This window comes from Sceloporus occidentalis, unplaced genomic scaffold (assembly GCF_023333645.1).
Source record: "Sceloporus occidentalis isolate IW3139 unplaced genomic scaffold, rSceOcc1.0.p SCAF_3, whole genome shotgun sequence".
Lineage (NCBI taxonomy): Eukaryota > Metazoa > Chordata > Lepidosauria > Squamata > Phrynosomatidae > Sceloporus > Sceloporus occidentalis.
In genome coordinates this window covers 199,234,215-199,247,905 of record NW_028316983.1, presented here as the reverse complement: position 1 = coordinate 199,247,905, position 13,691 = coordinate 199,234,215, and the positions used below count along the sequence as shown (strand labels likewise).

General features: G+C 45.2%; 1 protein-coding gene across 1 annotated transcript; it reads right to left on the bottom strand.

Annotated features, from left to right (window-relative positions):
* Nucleotides 1-7,576: 7,576 nt before the first annotated feature.
* LOC149317320 (transcription factor SOX-17-like) lies at nucleotides 7,577-13,405 on the bottom strand. The gene is made up of 2 exons (XM_089518867.1): nucleotides 13,073-13,405; nucleotides 7,577-10,085 (listed from the first exon to the last, which is right to left on the bottom strand). Exons 1-2 carry the CDS (start codon nucleotides 13,359-13,361, stop codon nucleotides 9,280-9,282), a joined length of 1,095 nt encoding a protein of 364 aa, XP_089374993.1. The 5' UTR covers nucleotides 13,362-13,405; the 3' UTR covers nucleotides 7,577-9,279.
* Nucleotides 13,406-13,691: the final 286 nt, after the last annotated feature.

The window sequence follows — 13,691 nt, the reverse complement described above, 5'->3', positions numbered from 1 at the left end:
GTGGACTTAAAAGAAAAATACTTGGATAATTAGGCCAACTTTGCTGAGTTACAGCTGGCTATAAATCAGCACAGTTAGGGCCATGTTGGTGCTGCAGAACAACAGCTCTGCTATTTTTGATAGCCCTTGATCTCTACTTTCCTGAACCATGACTTGCTTTTTGAACTCTTTCATTATTTACTAACTAGCTTTTGACCCTCTTTGGACTACCTTTTATGCTTAGACCTAGAAGTCTTAACGCCATCTTCTGCTCTTTCAGATCATCCATATATGGTCATTAATTGGCGTAGTTTCTCTTATGTTTGGTTCTTGAACTAAAGGTGTACTCTCTTCAGCACTTGCCATCCTGAAACAAGACACAAAGCACTTCTGAGAGACAGATTCAACCTCTGTTTAATGACCTTCAATGAAGGAGAGCCCATCACCCTCCAAAGTAGTCCATTCTACTCTTAACAGCTCTTATGCTTGGGCAATAATTTGGGTCATAGTTTGTATCCTTGTTTGTAGAGCAGCAGAAAACAAACTTGTTTCATCTGCTATGGAAGCCTTTCAGCTATTTGAAAACAGCTATCATATCACATCTGTTTCTTCTCCAAGCTAAACATAGTTCACTAAAAGCTGTTCTTCTTAGGCTTGATCACCATCTTTTACCATCTTGGTTGCCCTCTTCTGGACATTTTCCAGCTTTACAGCATCCTCCTTAAACTGTAGTGCCTAGCACTGGATGCAGTATTCCAGGTAAGGTGTGGGTCAAATTGAAGACTGAAAGTTAGAACTTGGGCAAGGCTTGGATGCAAGGCATATGAAAGAAAGCAATGGAGACTGAAAGGGGGATGAAAAGAAATTGGAGGTGAGAGTGGGAGGAGGCCGAATAACTGTACTGTTTTTTTAATATTGTAAATTGGTCTGAGTTCCAGTTTTGGGGAAAAGGTGGGATATAAATAAATAGCAGCAGCAGCAACAACAACAATTGGTACAGTTATAGGGTTATTTTCCTTTTCTGAATATGGAGCTGGAACAGGAATATTGTTGCTCTATTTGGGTGCTCCTATGTGTTATTTAGGTAATGCACAAAATATAGATGGTAACAGAAGCATCAGCAAATTTAGGAAGCACTCATCTTACAGCACTGGGGCCTAAAACAATTGTACTAATTCAACTATTGGAAATCTGACCTTGCCCCTTCCTTCTTTTCAAGGATCTTCTTCATCAGTATAGCAGAAAAGATTGAGGAATGCTAAGCATCTTCAGTGTTGCATTAGACACTGAGTTCCAAAATGTCTGTGGAACCTTTTTGTCCATGGATACAAGGCTTTTCCGATTCTCTGCAACATGAACTATGAGTTAGCATCTAAAACAACTGGCCCTAAAGCAAAATCAGTAGACACGATACTATGTTAAAAGTGAGTTTTTGGAGGATTGTACTTGATCTGGAGAGAATGACCTCAAAATTTGACCCTCACTTTATTGCATTTATTTCACCTGCTTTCACACATGTAGTCCAAGCTCCAGCAGGTTTGTTCAGATGTGAGGTTCATTGAGTTCACTGAGTGTGCAAAGGCTGGGAGTGCAATCCTAAGGATTTTACTCAGTAACTAAAGCCTCATTAGAGTGAAAGCTGTGAAGTGAGACTGCACTCCTAAGCATACATGCAAGTTGAATGTTTACATGCTTATACAGAATTAAACCCTATTAAGGTGGTGAGCTACAATAAAGTGGTAGTACATGCATCGGCACAGTATATTCTTGCTTTGATTGAATGGTTTACACAGGCTGCACTTAGATCAATATCAGTGTGCCCTTATGTACTGACAATTTATGCAAACTTTAGGGTTTCCTGAAAGGAATCCTGAGAATGATAGTTTTATTATCTCTAGTCCCTCTCCCATTGCTACTAGGCCCCTAGTGTTTTGCAGAGATGGCACTCTTAAGCCTCTTTGTGGTATAAATAACAGATACATGGGGAGGAGGGACCTTGGAGGTTTTTCATTTAATTAATCAGATTAGAGTAGGAAACCAATTGTAAATATGAGTCTGCAGTGTTAACCTTTCCCATATATATTTGATCTCGTTCAAAACTATGGCATACAGTTAACAACACTTCTGTCAGTAAAGCTCCTTTGTACAAAGGCACAGCCCCTGTCTTCCTCTTCATTCTCTATCTGCAAGTTTTTAGCAGCATCAGCATTGGGAGCATGGTTAAACACACATATTCTTTGTTATGTGGCAGTAATATGTCTGAAGTGATGCAATAAAGCTTGTGTTGGGAAAGAATTGAATTCTGCTGAAGATGATCCTGCTAATAGTTATTTATTCCTGTTTACAGCAGACAGGGAAAATAAAAGCTGCCTCCAGTATCCCTGACTAAGCATATTTGAACATCATGCCTCACCAACTACCCCAGCAAGTTTTTTAAAAAGTATAGGGCCTGTTACAGACAGGCCAAAATAAAGCTACTTCGAGTCACTTTGGAGGTATGGTATTTCAATGATGCATGCATCCTAAGAGTCCAAAAGCCGCACCAAAGCCATGCTCCAGTCCTAAGGACTGGAGTGCAGCTTTGGTGTGGATTTTGGACTCTTAGGACTCATGCATCATTGAAATACCATACCTCCAAAGTGACTCGAAGCAGCTTTATTTTGGCCTGTCTGTAACAGGCCTAGATCTCTTAAGTATGGCCATCAAAACAGAAATCAGAAGAAAAGTGGAAGCTGGTGAAAAAAAAGTAATCCTTGTATGCAGTTTGGAAGAACCCTTCTAGTGGTCTCTAGGAAGTTCAAAATGTTTTTGTTTATTTATACAAACAAATCTGGTTGTTCTCTTTTATGCAAGCTGAAGGAAAAGAGATTCCACCTCAACATTAGGAAGAACTTCCTGACAGTAAGGGCTGTTTGACAGTGGAACAAACTCCCTCGGAGTGTAGTGGAGTCTCCTTCCCTGGAGGTCTTCAAACAGAGGCTGGATGGCCATCTGTCGGGGATGCTTTGATTGGATTTCCTGCATGGCAGGAGGGTGGACTGGATGGCCCTTGCGGTCTCTTCCAACTCTATAATTCTATGATTCTATGTGTGCCTGTTAGTTTTTAATAATATATTTGCTGAAATATGTTGAACTGCTCTTCTTTTCTTTTTCTGTTTGTTTGTTTGGGTAGTGCAGGGATCTATCCCTGTTAGTTCCATGTCATTCCTGTCTCTGGTACAAATTTTCTGTTAAAGAAGTAATGTCCAGAAAGCATTACTTTCACTGCTATCCTTATCCATGTGCATAAGTCAGAAAATGACATATTAATTGTCATACAACAATAAATGTCTGGGTGGAGTAGAAGTTTAAAAAAACTTTTTTCTCCAGGGCAAATTCCCTAAGGCACATCTTTCAGCAGAAATGAATCACCACATCTTTTCTTGTTGCTGGAGGAGAAGAAGGTCAGAGCATGTTTAAGAAGTCTGCAATGTAAACACTTTAATAAGGTTTTGATATGGCATGAGTTCACACATAATGTAAACAAATCAGTGGGATTAGCAAATCGCAGGCTTTTCCGTTCCTCTGGTCTAGTTGGTCTGAGGTTTTATAAAGATCATATCTTAGAAAAGATATTTTTGGACTAAATTTGGAAGTTACAGTTCAAAGCCTAAATCCTGTTATTTGTCCAAATAGAGTAAATCCATTGAATCAATAGATGTACAGTCAGTTGGCACTTACAGTTAATTCAATGGGTCTACTTTAATTGGAACTAACATTAGAATTCAGGATGCAAAAAGTGACTTTTTAAAGCTCTGTTAAGGCACAGGATCATGATGCCACAACAAACTGCAATTCCCAGAATTCCATAACACTGAGCCATGGCAAGTGGTATCTACCTGGATTATTTCTGCAGTGTGGATGCAGCCAGAAAGTCTTTTGATCTGGTGTAATTCCCACTCAATTCAATGGGATTTACACCTGAGCAAGTCTCCAGAAGACTGCAGCTTTCTTCAGCCACTGCCTTTTTTTCCTCACCTATAAAGTGGGATCTGTCAAATTTCATTGTGGGTTAAACCCCAACCTCTGCTTAGGAACAAGTCAAAGGGATCTCCTCCCATTTAGAATCATCACTATCCTCATTGATTCTCTCTATTTATAGGCTGCCTCTCCCCAGCAGACAAACTAGCATTCAAAGGGGTTTATAAATCTTGGTTCCCTTTCTAGCAGAAGGAGGGGGCAGGGCAAAGTTAATTTTTTGGCACTGTCTCACCAAGCCTGAATAATGTAGTGTGATCTTAAGAGTTTGGAGTAGTTACTCTGTGAGGTTACAGGTTGTAGTATCCATTCTGCAGAATTAGAGCAATTTGACATCACTTTAACTTCCATGACTCTATCCTGCAGACTACGTCCTTGGGATTTGTAGTTTGGTAAGGCACCAGAGCTTTCTGACAGACCAAGCTGAATACCTTGCCCAACTACAAATGTCAGTATCCTGTAAGGCAGAGTCCATGCAGTTAAAATGGTGTGAAACTGCTTTAATTCTGGAGGGTGGATACACCCCAAGATGAAAGAATTCATGACCTGAAGGAAAAGTTGCAAGCAGAAGTGTGTGTGTGTGTGTGTGTGTGTGTGTGTGTGTGTGTTGACTTTTTGAGGCTGGAATCTGCTTTTCTTCATCTCACTTCTCATGATAAAAGATCCCATTGATTGTTTGACTGACTGATTAACTGGATTTATACCCCATCTTTCTCCTGGTAGCCAAGGCGGATGATTCGTTGTAGAAGGTAAGAACTAGAAACATTAGAGAGACGATGTGGCGACTACAGATGAAAAAATACAGTTTACCCTATCAGATTTTCTTTTATTTGCATTTGTTGGATTTATATCCTGCCTTTCCCCCCATCACTGGGTTTAAGGCGGTTTTGAAAAGGCCTCTCCCTTCGTCCATCAGAAGCATCCCACTATTTGCTTGAAAGCATCAGTTTTAACCCCGAAACAAGAAAATCCCTGCCTATTTGGCTACTTGAAGGACCAAAAGAAATGCTTTATTCAAAGACAGTCACCATTTCTCCTATAAATGATAGGACTCCTTAGAGACTCGTCTAAATATTGATTTAAATATAGACTCAGCCTATAATTTTCAAGAACTCTCTGGTTCATTAACCTTTCCCGTTTGAGAATTTATCTTGTCACTTGATACTTGGAGTCCAGTTCTTTGCCCTCTCTGTGGATCTGGAGTTCTTTGGAACAAAATGACAAGATCTTTTAAAATTACAAAAATGGTTTCCTGTTGAATACATCTCCCTTTATCAGTTTACCTGAATCCAGTGGGATTTCCTTTTGAGTAGATGATACATCAGACTGCCTTGTCCATAAATTATGTTCAAAGACATAAAACCCTCTACGGATTAATATAGGACCTGAACAGACAGGCCAAAATAAAGCTGCTTCGGGTCACTTGGGAGGTATGCTGTTTAAATGCTGCATGCGTCCTAAGAAGCTGCAAGTCGTGCCTAAGTCACGCTCCAGGCCTAAGGACCAGAGCACATATTCTGGTCTCTTAAGATGTGTTTGTCATTTAAATAACATTCCTCCAATGTGACCTGAAGCAGCTTTATTTTGATCTGTCTGTTTGGGCCCATAGAGACCCTAAGGCAAACCTATCATGGGATTTTCTTGGCAAGTTTCTTCAGAGGGGGCTTGCCATGGCCAGCCTCTGAGGCTGAGAGAGTGTGACTTGCCCAAGGTCATCCAAGGGGTCTTCCATCCCTGGTCTCCAGAGTCATATGGGTCCCAAAGCACCACACCAAGAGATTTTTAAATGAATCAATAAAAATTGCTATGATAGGAAGTGTGATGGAGAACCAGGACTTGGGAGGGTTTGGGGGAGTTTGGAGATTCAATATTTATATTACTGAATTATTTTTTAACTTGCGAGATTCATGTTGTAGTTTTACCTTTTTTAAATGACTGCAAACCACCTCGAATCCTGTTTTGGGTGCTAAGTGGGATACAAAGCCCATAAATAAATAAATAAATAAATAAATAAAGTTTCTTGTTGCACCAGCACAACTGAGGACGTCCCATAAAATAGCCCCCCTTGACATTCTCTTTTATGAGGAGGTGACTGTTGAGGATGCACACTGAACCCCATTATGAAGTTTGTTTTTCCTTCTGTACAACCCAATCTCATACAGATCAGGATTTTAATATATTTTTGAATTTGGGGGTAATTGTATTGCAGCATTCAACAAATTCCTGTGAGACTATGCTACTCAAATGTAGGAACATCTTTTGCTTGTACTTAATTTTCACAATTGTATGGAACTTTTTTATTGACCCCAGCTGCATGGCTGAAGAGCTAAATTCATTTGAAGTTCTTATGGTACCACAGGAATTACATTTCACATCAAATTCTGTCATGTTGTAGCATCAAATATAACCACAGTATATAAACTCCTTGGGCTTGCTTGCTCAGTGTGTGGAAGCAGTTCAGACACTTTTTCACATCTGCTTTAGGGGTTCATTACCCTGGCATGAAGTGACATAAAATTTTTAAAAGGATTAGTTTCTAAGGCCTGCAATCCAAAAAGATTCAACCTAATCCTATACTGTACCTGCTTACTCTGGAGTGCACCACTTACCTAAGGGAGCATCTACACTGCAGAAATAAGGTGGTTTGACACAACTTTACAGTCCTGTATGTCTATCCTATGGGATGCTGGGATCTGTAGGTATTTTGCCATCCCTGCCAAAGAATTCTCACAAAACTACACATCCCAGGATTCTGTAGAATGGAGTCTTGGTGGGTTAAAGTGGTGCCAAGCTGCATTATTTTTACAGTGTAGATGCACCTTAGCACAGCCTGGGTCTCAAGGCAAGTAACTTTTTCTGTTGCTAATGCAGATGAAATCTGACTGCCTGTGACTTGTATGATTTTAAAATGCAGGTGTCTTTAGCCTGATGAAAAGGCCAGTGGAGCTTCGAAAGCTTGGGTGATATATTTGTGCATTTAGGTTGGCCAATAAAGATCACCACTCTTTTGCAGATGTTGTTGTACTTACCTAGAAAGACCCTCTATTTCTGTGTCCCCTGGAATATGATTGCAGTGCATGGCCCACAACACACTACAGAAACCATCCAGTTTGAGACCACTTTAACTGCCCTGGCTCAAGGCTAGAGAATCCTGGAAATTGTAGTTTTCTTGTGGCACCAGAGCTCTCTCTCAGAGAGAGAGAGAAGGCTCAATGTCTAATAAAACTACAGTTCCCAGAATTCCCTAGTATTGAAACAGAGCAGTTAAAGCAGTCTCAAACTGGATTATTCCTGCCGTGTGTTTTGGAAGTCTTCCATCTCCCCATCCCCACTAGTTAGTACTTTAAAAGTTAGTACACCGTATTTTTGCTTTGTTTTCTTAATGCACAATATGCTAGAAGAACCACACCGCACAATGCTAGCCTATACAACCACCTATGTCCTTCTATTATTATTATTATTATTATTATTATTCGCGAGCTGTTTCCGAAGTCAAACTTTTATTGAGATAACCAAGTCCAAGCTCATTCTGTACAAAACAAACAACCCCCATAACCTCCCCCCCCCCCAAAAAAAAGCAGATGTATAAAAACCCCAGGTCCAAATCCACCAAGTGTGTGGTGAGGAAGATACATTAATTTTTATTTCTGCCTCAGAAGACAAGGAGATTTTTGTGGAAAGGGGCGAAAGAGAAAGAGTCCAAGAACCCTCCTGCCAGTTCTTTCCCCTCAGTTTCTTTTTCTTTTTCCAGCAGGGAGTCTTTCAAGAGGTTGCCCTCAGTCAATAAATTACAATAAATAAAAGCAAATGAGTCCATCTGTCCTTTTTGTTCCCCTCTTTTTGCAGCATCCCCCCCCAAAAAAAATAACACAGGGGCCCAGCTCTAGTCCAAGAGCCTTATCACATTATTAAACAAACACAGCAGGCAAATGAAAAGATGTGTTTTGTTTTTCTTCCCTCCACATGACTGTAGAATACCACATTACGTGCTTATAGCGCTGCTATTCCACTTTGACTGATCTGGCTGCCTCCTGTTGCATTCTGGGATTTGTAGTTTAAGAGGGGGCATTGAGAATTCTCAGCCAGAGAGCTCTTAGGCCTCAGAATGCAACAGGAGGAGGCAGCCAGAGCAGTCAAAGGGGAATAGCAGCACTATAAGAGCAGAGTGTGGTAATGTGGTCAGATTCCCTTCAGGTTGTAAAAGTGTCCTTTGTACCAACTGGGTTATTTCAGCCTAACAAATGGGACACTTCTACCACCCTCTCCCACAGTTTTACAACCAGAGGAGGAAAAAGAATGAGTTAAAACCACACCTCACGAAAGAGAATGAGGAGGGGAAAAACCCACACCTCTTCCCCTTTGCCTGCTGTGCTCCTTTAATAAGGTGCTAAGGCTCCCAAAGACACACTGCAGAACTAATCTGGTTTAAGACTGCTCGAACTGCCCTGGCTCAGTTCTAGGGAACCCTGGGAATTGTAGTCTGTTGTGGCACCAGAGCTCTCTCTGGCAGAGAAGGCTCAGTGTCTCCGGACCTACTAAAACAATTCACAGTGTTGCCAATCTGGTGACTTTCACACCAAAATGGGTACTTTTCAGAGCCTTTGGTGTGATTTTGGTGATTGGTTTTAATGGTAATTTTGAGAGTTGAAATAAGTATTTGGTGAGATGGGGGGGATTTGGTGAGTTTTGGCCAAACGTTTGGGGAATTATCTTTGAGGCTTGTTGGCAACACTGGCACTCCTTGCCCATAGGGAAACCATACTTGCCCATAGAGAATCATTGGAGAATACGTCTCCATAGGGAAACATAGGGGAGTACTTGCCCATAGGGAAACATTGGAGATGTGTCCTCTGTTTCCCAATGGGCAAGTATTCCCCAATGTTTCTCTATGGGAAAGTCATTACTAATATTTCTCTAAGGGCAAGTATTCCCCAATGTCTGCCTATGGGCCAGTAATTCCCAATATCCCCCTATGGGCTAGTAATTCCCTATATTTCCCTATGGGCCAGTCATTTCCAATGTCTCCCAATGGATAAATAAGTATTCTCCAATGTTTCCCTATGAACAAATACTCCCCAATGACTCCATATGGGCAAGTAATTCCCAGTATTTCCCTATGGATAAGGATTCCTCAATGTCTCCCTATGGGCAACGACTGTCCTTTCTTTTAGTCCGCCCCCGACGTCTCACAAAAAGGACGCTTCCCAGCATTGCCTAGCATTGAGCCGGGGCAGTTCAAGCGGCCTGAAAGCGGATTCTTTCTGAGGTGTGTCCTCGAGGGCCTCAGAGCTCCGGGTAAGCGCTGCCTCCTCCTCCTCCTCCTCCTCCTCCTCCGGCGCTGGCGTTGGGGCAGTAATAGGCGGCGTCGGGGCCCTCGTGTCCCGGGAAGGGGAGAGCCATCTCGGGGGTCCGTCCGGCGAAGGAGGGCAGGTACTGCTCGAACTCGGCCCGGTCCATTTCGGCCAGGAGCTCGACGTCGGGGGCCGGCAGGGGCTCGAGAGGAGGCTCGCCGCCTCGACGGCAGGAAGGCGGAGGGGGCTCCAGAGGGACCGGGAAGCGGCCTCGGAAGAAGGGGTACTGCTGGGGGGCTCCGCCGCAGGGGTATTCGGCCCCGGGGGGCGTCGGGTAGCCGTAGGGCGGCCCCAGCAGAGCCCCCGAGGCTTCCTCGGACGGAGCGGGGAAGAAGGCCGGCTCCCCGCAAGCCCCGCTTTGGGAGTCGGGCTCCGGGGTGGGGAGGTTGTAGCCCCCGAAGGCAGGCAGCGAGAGAGGGCCGCAGTCTCGGTAGGGGAAGCCCCCGGCGTAGGGCTCCGGGAAGGCCAGCCCCAAGCCCTCGCAGAGGGGCCCCGGCTCTCCTCCTTGGAGCCCCAGAGGGTGAGGGGGGCCCTGGGAGGCCAGGAAGGCGCTGTTCCCCTCGGGGCCGCCCTCTGCCCCGCCGCCGCCGCCGCCCCTCTTGAGCCGCTTGACCTGCTTCCTCCGCCTCGGGCGGTACTTGTAGTGGGGGTGGTCCCGCATGTGCTGCAGACGGAGCCGCTCGGCCTCTTCCACGAAGGGACGCTTCTCCTCCGCCGTCAGCGCCCGCCAAGACTGCCCTGTTTGGGGGGAAAGAGGAGTCAGGGACCTTCCTCGGGACCAGCGCCCTCCTTTTCCCGGACAGGGCCTTTTCCCTTCCCGCCTTGCTCTCTCAAAGAATCCCCAAGGATCCCCTCTGGGCCCCACAACAAACTCCAACTCCCAGAATTCCATAGCCTTGAACCACCCGTGTGGATGCAGCCCAACTGTTCTTTTCCCCGCCTTTTTTTTCCTAGCAGGGAACCTTACATAATAAATCCAATCCACCTGCAGAAATAAGGAGGAGGAGGAGGAGGAGGAGGAGAGGAAGGCCAAGAAGGAGGAGAAGGAGAAGGTGCTGTCTGCCTTTCAAGAGGTTTCCCCCAGCCAAGGCTGCTTCTACGGCCACATCCGCACTCCAGAAATAATCCGGTTGGAGACCACTTTTTTACTGCCCTGGCTCCACGCTCTGGAATCCTGGGAGTTGTCGTCGGTTGGAGCACAAGACAGAGAAAGCTCAATGTTTTACAAAACATCACTTCCCAGACTTCCCGAGCATGGAGGCGCTGAAAGTTCAGCCTCTATGAAGGCAGCATCCGCACTGCAGACATAATCCGGTTGGACGCCGCTTTTTAACTGCCTTGGCTCCATGAGGTGGAATTTTTCCTAGTTTGCGGGGATGCCAGAGCTCTCCGACAGAGAAGGCTCAGTGTCTCACAAAGCCATGGCAGTGAAAGGGGTGTCAAACCGGATGCTTTCTGCAGTGGGGATGCAGCCTCGGTCCCTGAAGTATGTTTTCCTTTTGGCATACGGGTCCATTGACACCGGAGGAGTTCATGAGATGCCCGATGTGTCTATTGCAAGACAAGGAATCTTGTGACACCTTTCCGAGTGAGAAAAAGGCATTTCTTACATCAGCTTTCGTGGGCCCTAGATTCCCATCTGATGGAATGGACTGAATGAATCCAATGAAAATGTAGGCCAGGATTTTCCCCCTCAGTCTCAAAGGTCCCTTTTTAAAAAATAAAACGCTTACGTTGCCTCCAGGGCAACTCTGCCAGAAGTTGTGCTGGAGAACCTAGAGGTTCCTAGAGAAAACCCTTCTCTGGGCATTGCCAGGTCCTCCAGCATGATTCTGTGATCATCCTCTGGCAGATGTTGACCATAGAGTTGCACTGGAGGAGCTGGAGATTCCTAGAGAGCCATCGGTTTTTCCACATTGATGGGGGTCTGCTCTGGGTATCACAACAAACTCCAGTTCCCAGAATTCCATAGCCTTGAGCCAGGGCAGTTCAAGTGGTGTCAAACCAGGTTATTTCTCCAGTGTGGATGTAACCAAAGAGTGTTGGGATATATAGCAACTTCGTCCCACGAAACAAAATTCCCATCTATCGAACTCTGCCCATGGTTATTATTTGGATTAATTGGATTTTAGCATGTTTTAATCTTATATTGTTTAATTTTGTTTTAAGGGGGGATGCTATGTATATATGGATGTATTTTAGCTTGTTGTACACCGCTTTGATTGCCTGGCAAAAACCGGGATAGAAATACAAATTTGGACCAGATACAACGCACCACATCCGGATAGATGATAGATGGATATACACATTATATCTCTAGAATTCAAAGCCTTAGCTATTGTTAGTCCCATTTAAAAACCCCAATTGTGGCGTGACCTGGCTTTCTTTCTTTATTTATTTATTTATTTATTTTATTTAGGTATTTATATCCCGCCCTTCAGCCCAAATGGCTCTCAGGGCGGCTTACAATTATTATTTTTAATCAGACAGGCTTTAGCCCCACTGTTCTTGCCTGTATGCTCTCCTTTGAAGTAGGTTTTACTTTAACTTGTTTAATTATATTTTAAAGGGGGTGGGATGATGGGATTGAGGGTTTGGGAATGTATAACTTTGTAAGACGCCCCGATTGTGTTTCGTAGAGGTGGGATATAAATAACATCATTATTATTATTATTATTGGAAATCAGTCTGCAGTGGGATCTTGCCACACCTTTGCGACTAATTGAAAGAGAGAAGTCGGTGGCATGTGACAGGGTGAGCAGGCGTCCTGCTTTTTCAGGACCTGTCCTCCATTTCAATCTTTCTGTCCGGAAGGGATTCCAACATAGCCTTCATTTGGAGCAGGACTAAGAAGTCCGATATCTACTAAGTCCTTTTAGCTTTTTTATGTTGGCATGCCCTCCCTTTTTCTCCAGGGGTGCCTTGTCCTCCTTTGTGAGAATGGCATCTGACCACCCTGGGGCACCAGCTTCCCGAGACTTGAGCCAAATGCATCTGAGGAACTAGTATCAAGTTTGCATAAGCTCAGGCTAACCCCAACTTCGACTTTTCAGTGAGTTTCAAAAGTGCAGCGAGATCCCTTTTGCATACGAAGTGAGAGATGTGTGAGAATTTAAAGCCATAGCCGGGTTCCTCTGTGGAATTCAGGTTGTAGAAGATCTTGCAGCACCTTCGAGACTCACTCAAAGAAAGAAGTTGGCAGCAGGAGCTTCCCTAGAATTAAATCTATTTCCTCAGATACATCTACTCAGATACATCCACTTCCTCAGATACATTTATCTATGGCTTTGAACGTTACTTAAAACTTCCTAAATGTATCTGAGGAAGAAGACTGGAGTCTAAGAAAAAGCTCCTGCTGCCAACTTCTTTCTTTCGGCGAGTCTCAAAGGGGCGACAAGAAGGATTCCCAAACTCTAGCTTTCCAGCTGTTTTGAACTTCAGCTCCCAGAATCCCAGACCTTTGACCAAGGCTGCATCCACACTGGAGAAACAACCCGATTTGGCGCCGCTTTAACTCTTTGTCTGACCCAAGGCTATGGAATTCTGGGAGTTGGAGTTTGTAGTGGGGCTAAGGCTTCTGAGAGATGAAGTCCAAAACACCTGGAGGATCAGAGTTTGGGAATCACTGCCAGGGGGTGTAAAATAGGGATAGGTGGGTGGAGGGGAGTTCTTCTGGTCTGAGTTCAAAAGCTGCGCCTCTTCCCCCCATTCCGTGGCAGACTTACCCAGCATTTTGCTGAGCTCGGCGTTGTGGAGGTCCGGGTTCTGCTGGGCCAGCCGCTTGCGCTCGTCTTTAGCCCAGACCATGAAGGCGTTCATGGGGCGCCGGATGCGGGCCTCCCCCTTGGCCCTGCCGGGGGTCCCTGGTTGCCCCGGATCCCCCGCTGGCCCCACCGCCTCGCCCTTGCCCTTCCCTTCGCACTCGGCCCATTGGCACTGCATCATGACCGGGGCAGGGAGCGGGCACCGGCCTTGGTCCTCGCTACTGGCGTATCCCGCATCGGGGCTGCTCATCGCCACCTGGATCCACCGGGACAAGCCCCTTCTTCCTCCTCCTCCTCCTCCTCCTCTTCCTCCTTGTAGCTGCTCCGCTGCTGCTCACTTCTCTTTCTGGCCAAAGGCACCAAGCGGGCTTTCTTGGGGGAGAACTCCTAAAGGCTTGGTGGCCCTCCATGCGCGGCTTCGTTTAAACTGGGGCCTGGCCAATGGGGAAGCGAGGGAGGGTCCTCTCGAAGGGAGGGTCCAGGAGGCCAGGACCAGTTTGGGCTGCCAGCCACCTGCGTGGGACCACCCAGGCCGGGACCAGCCTCTTGCCAGCTAAAGAAGAGAGGATTTTTCCATGAC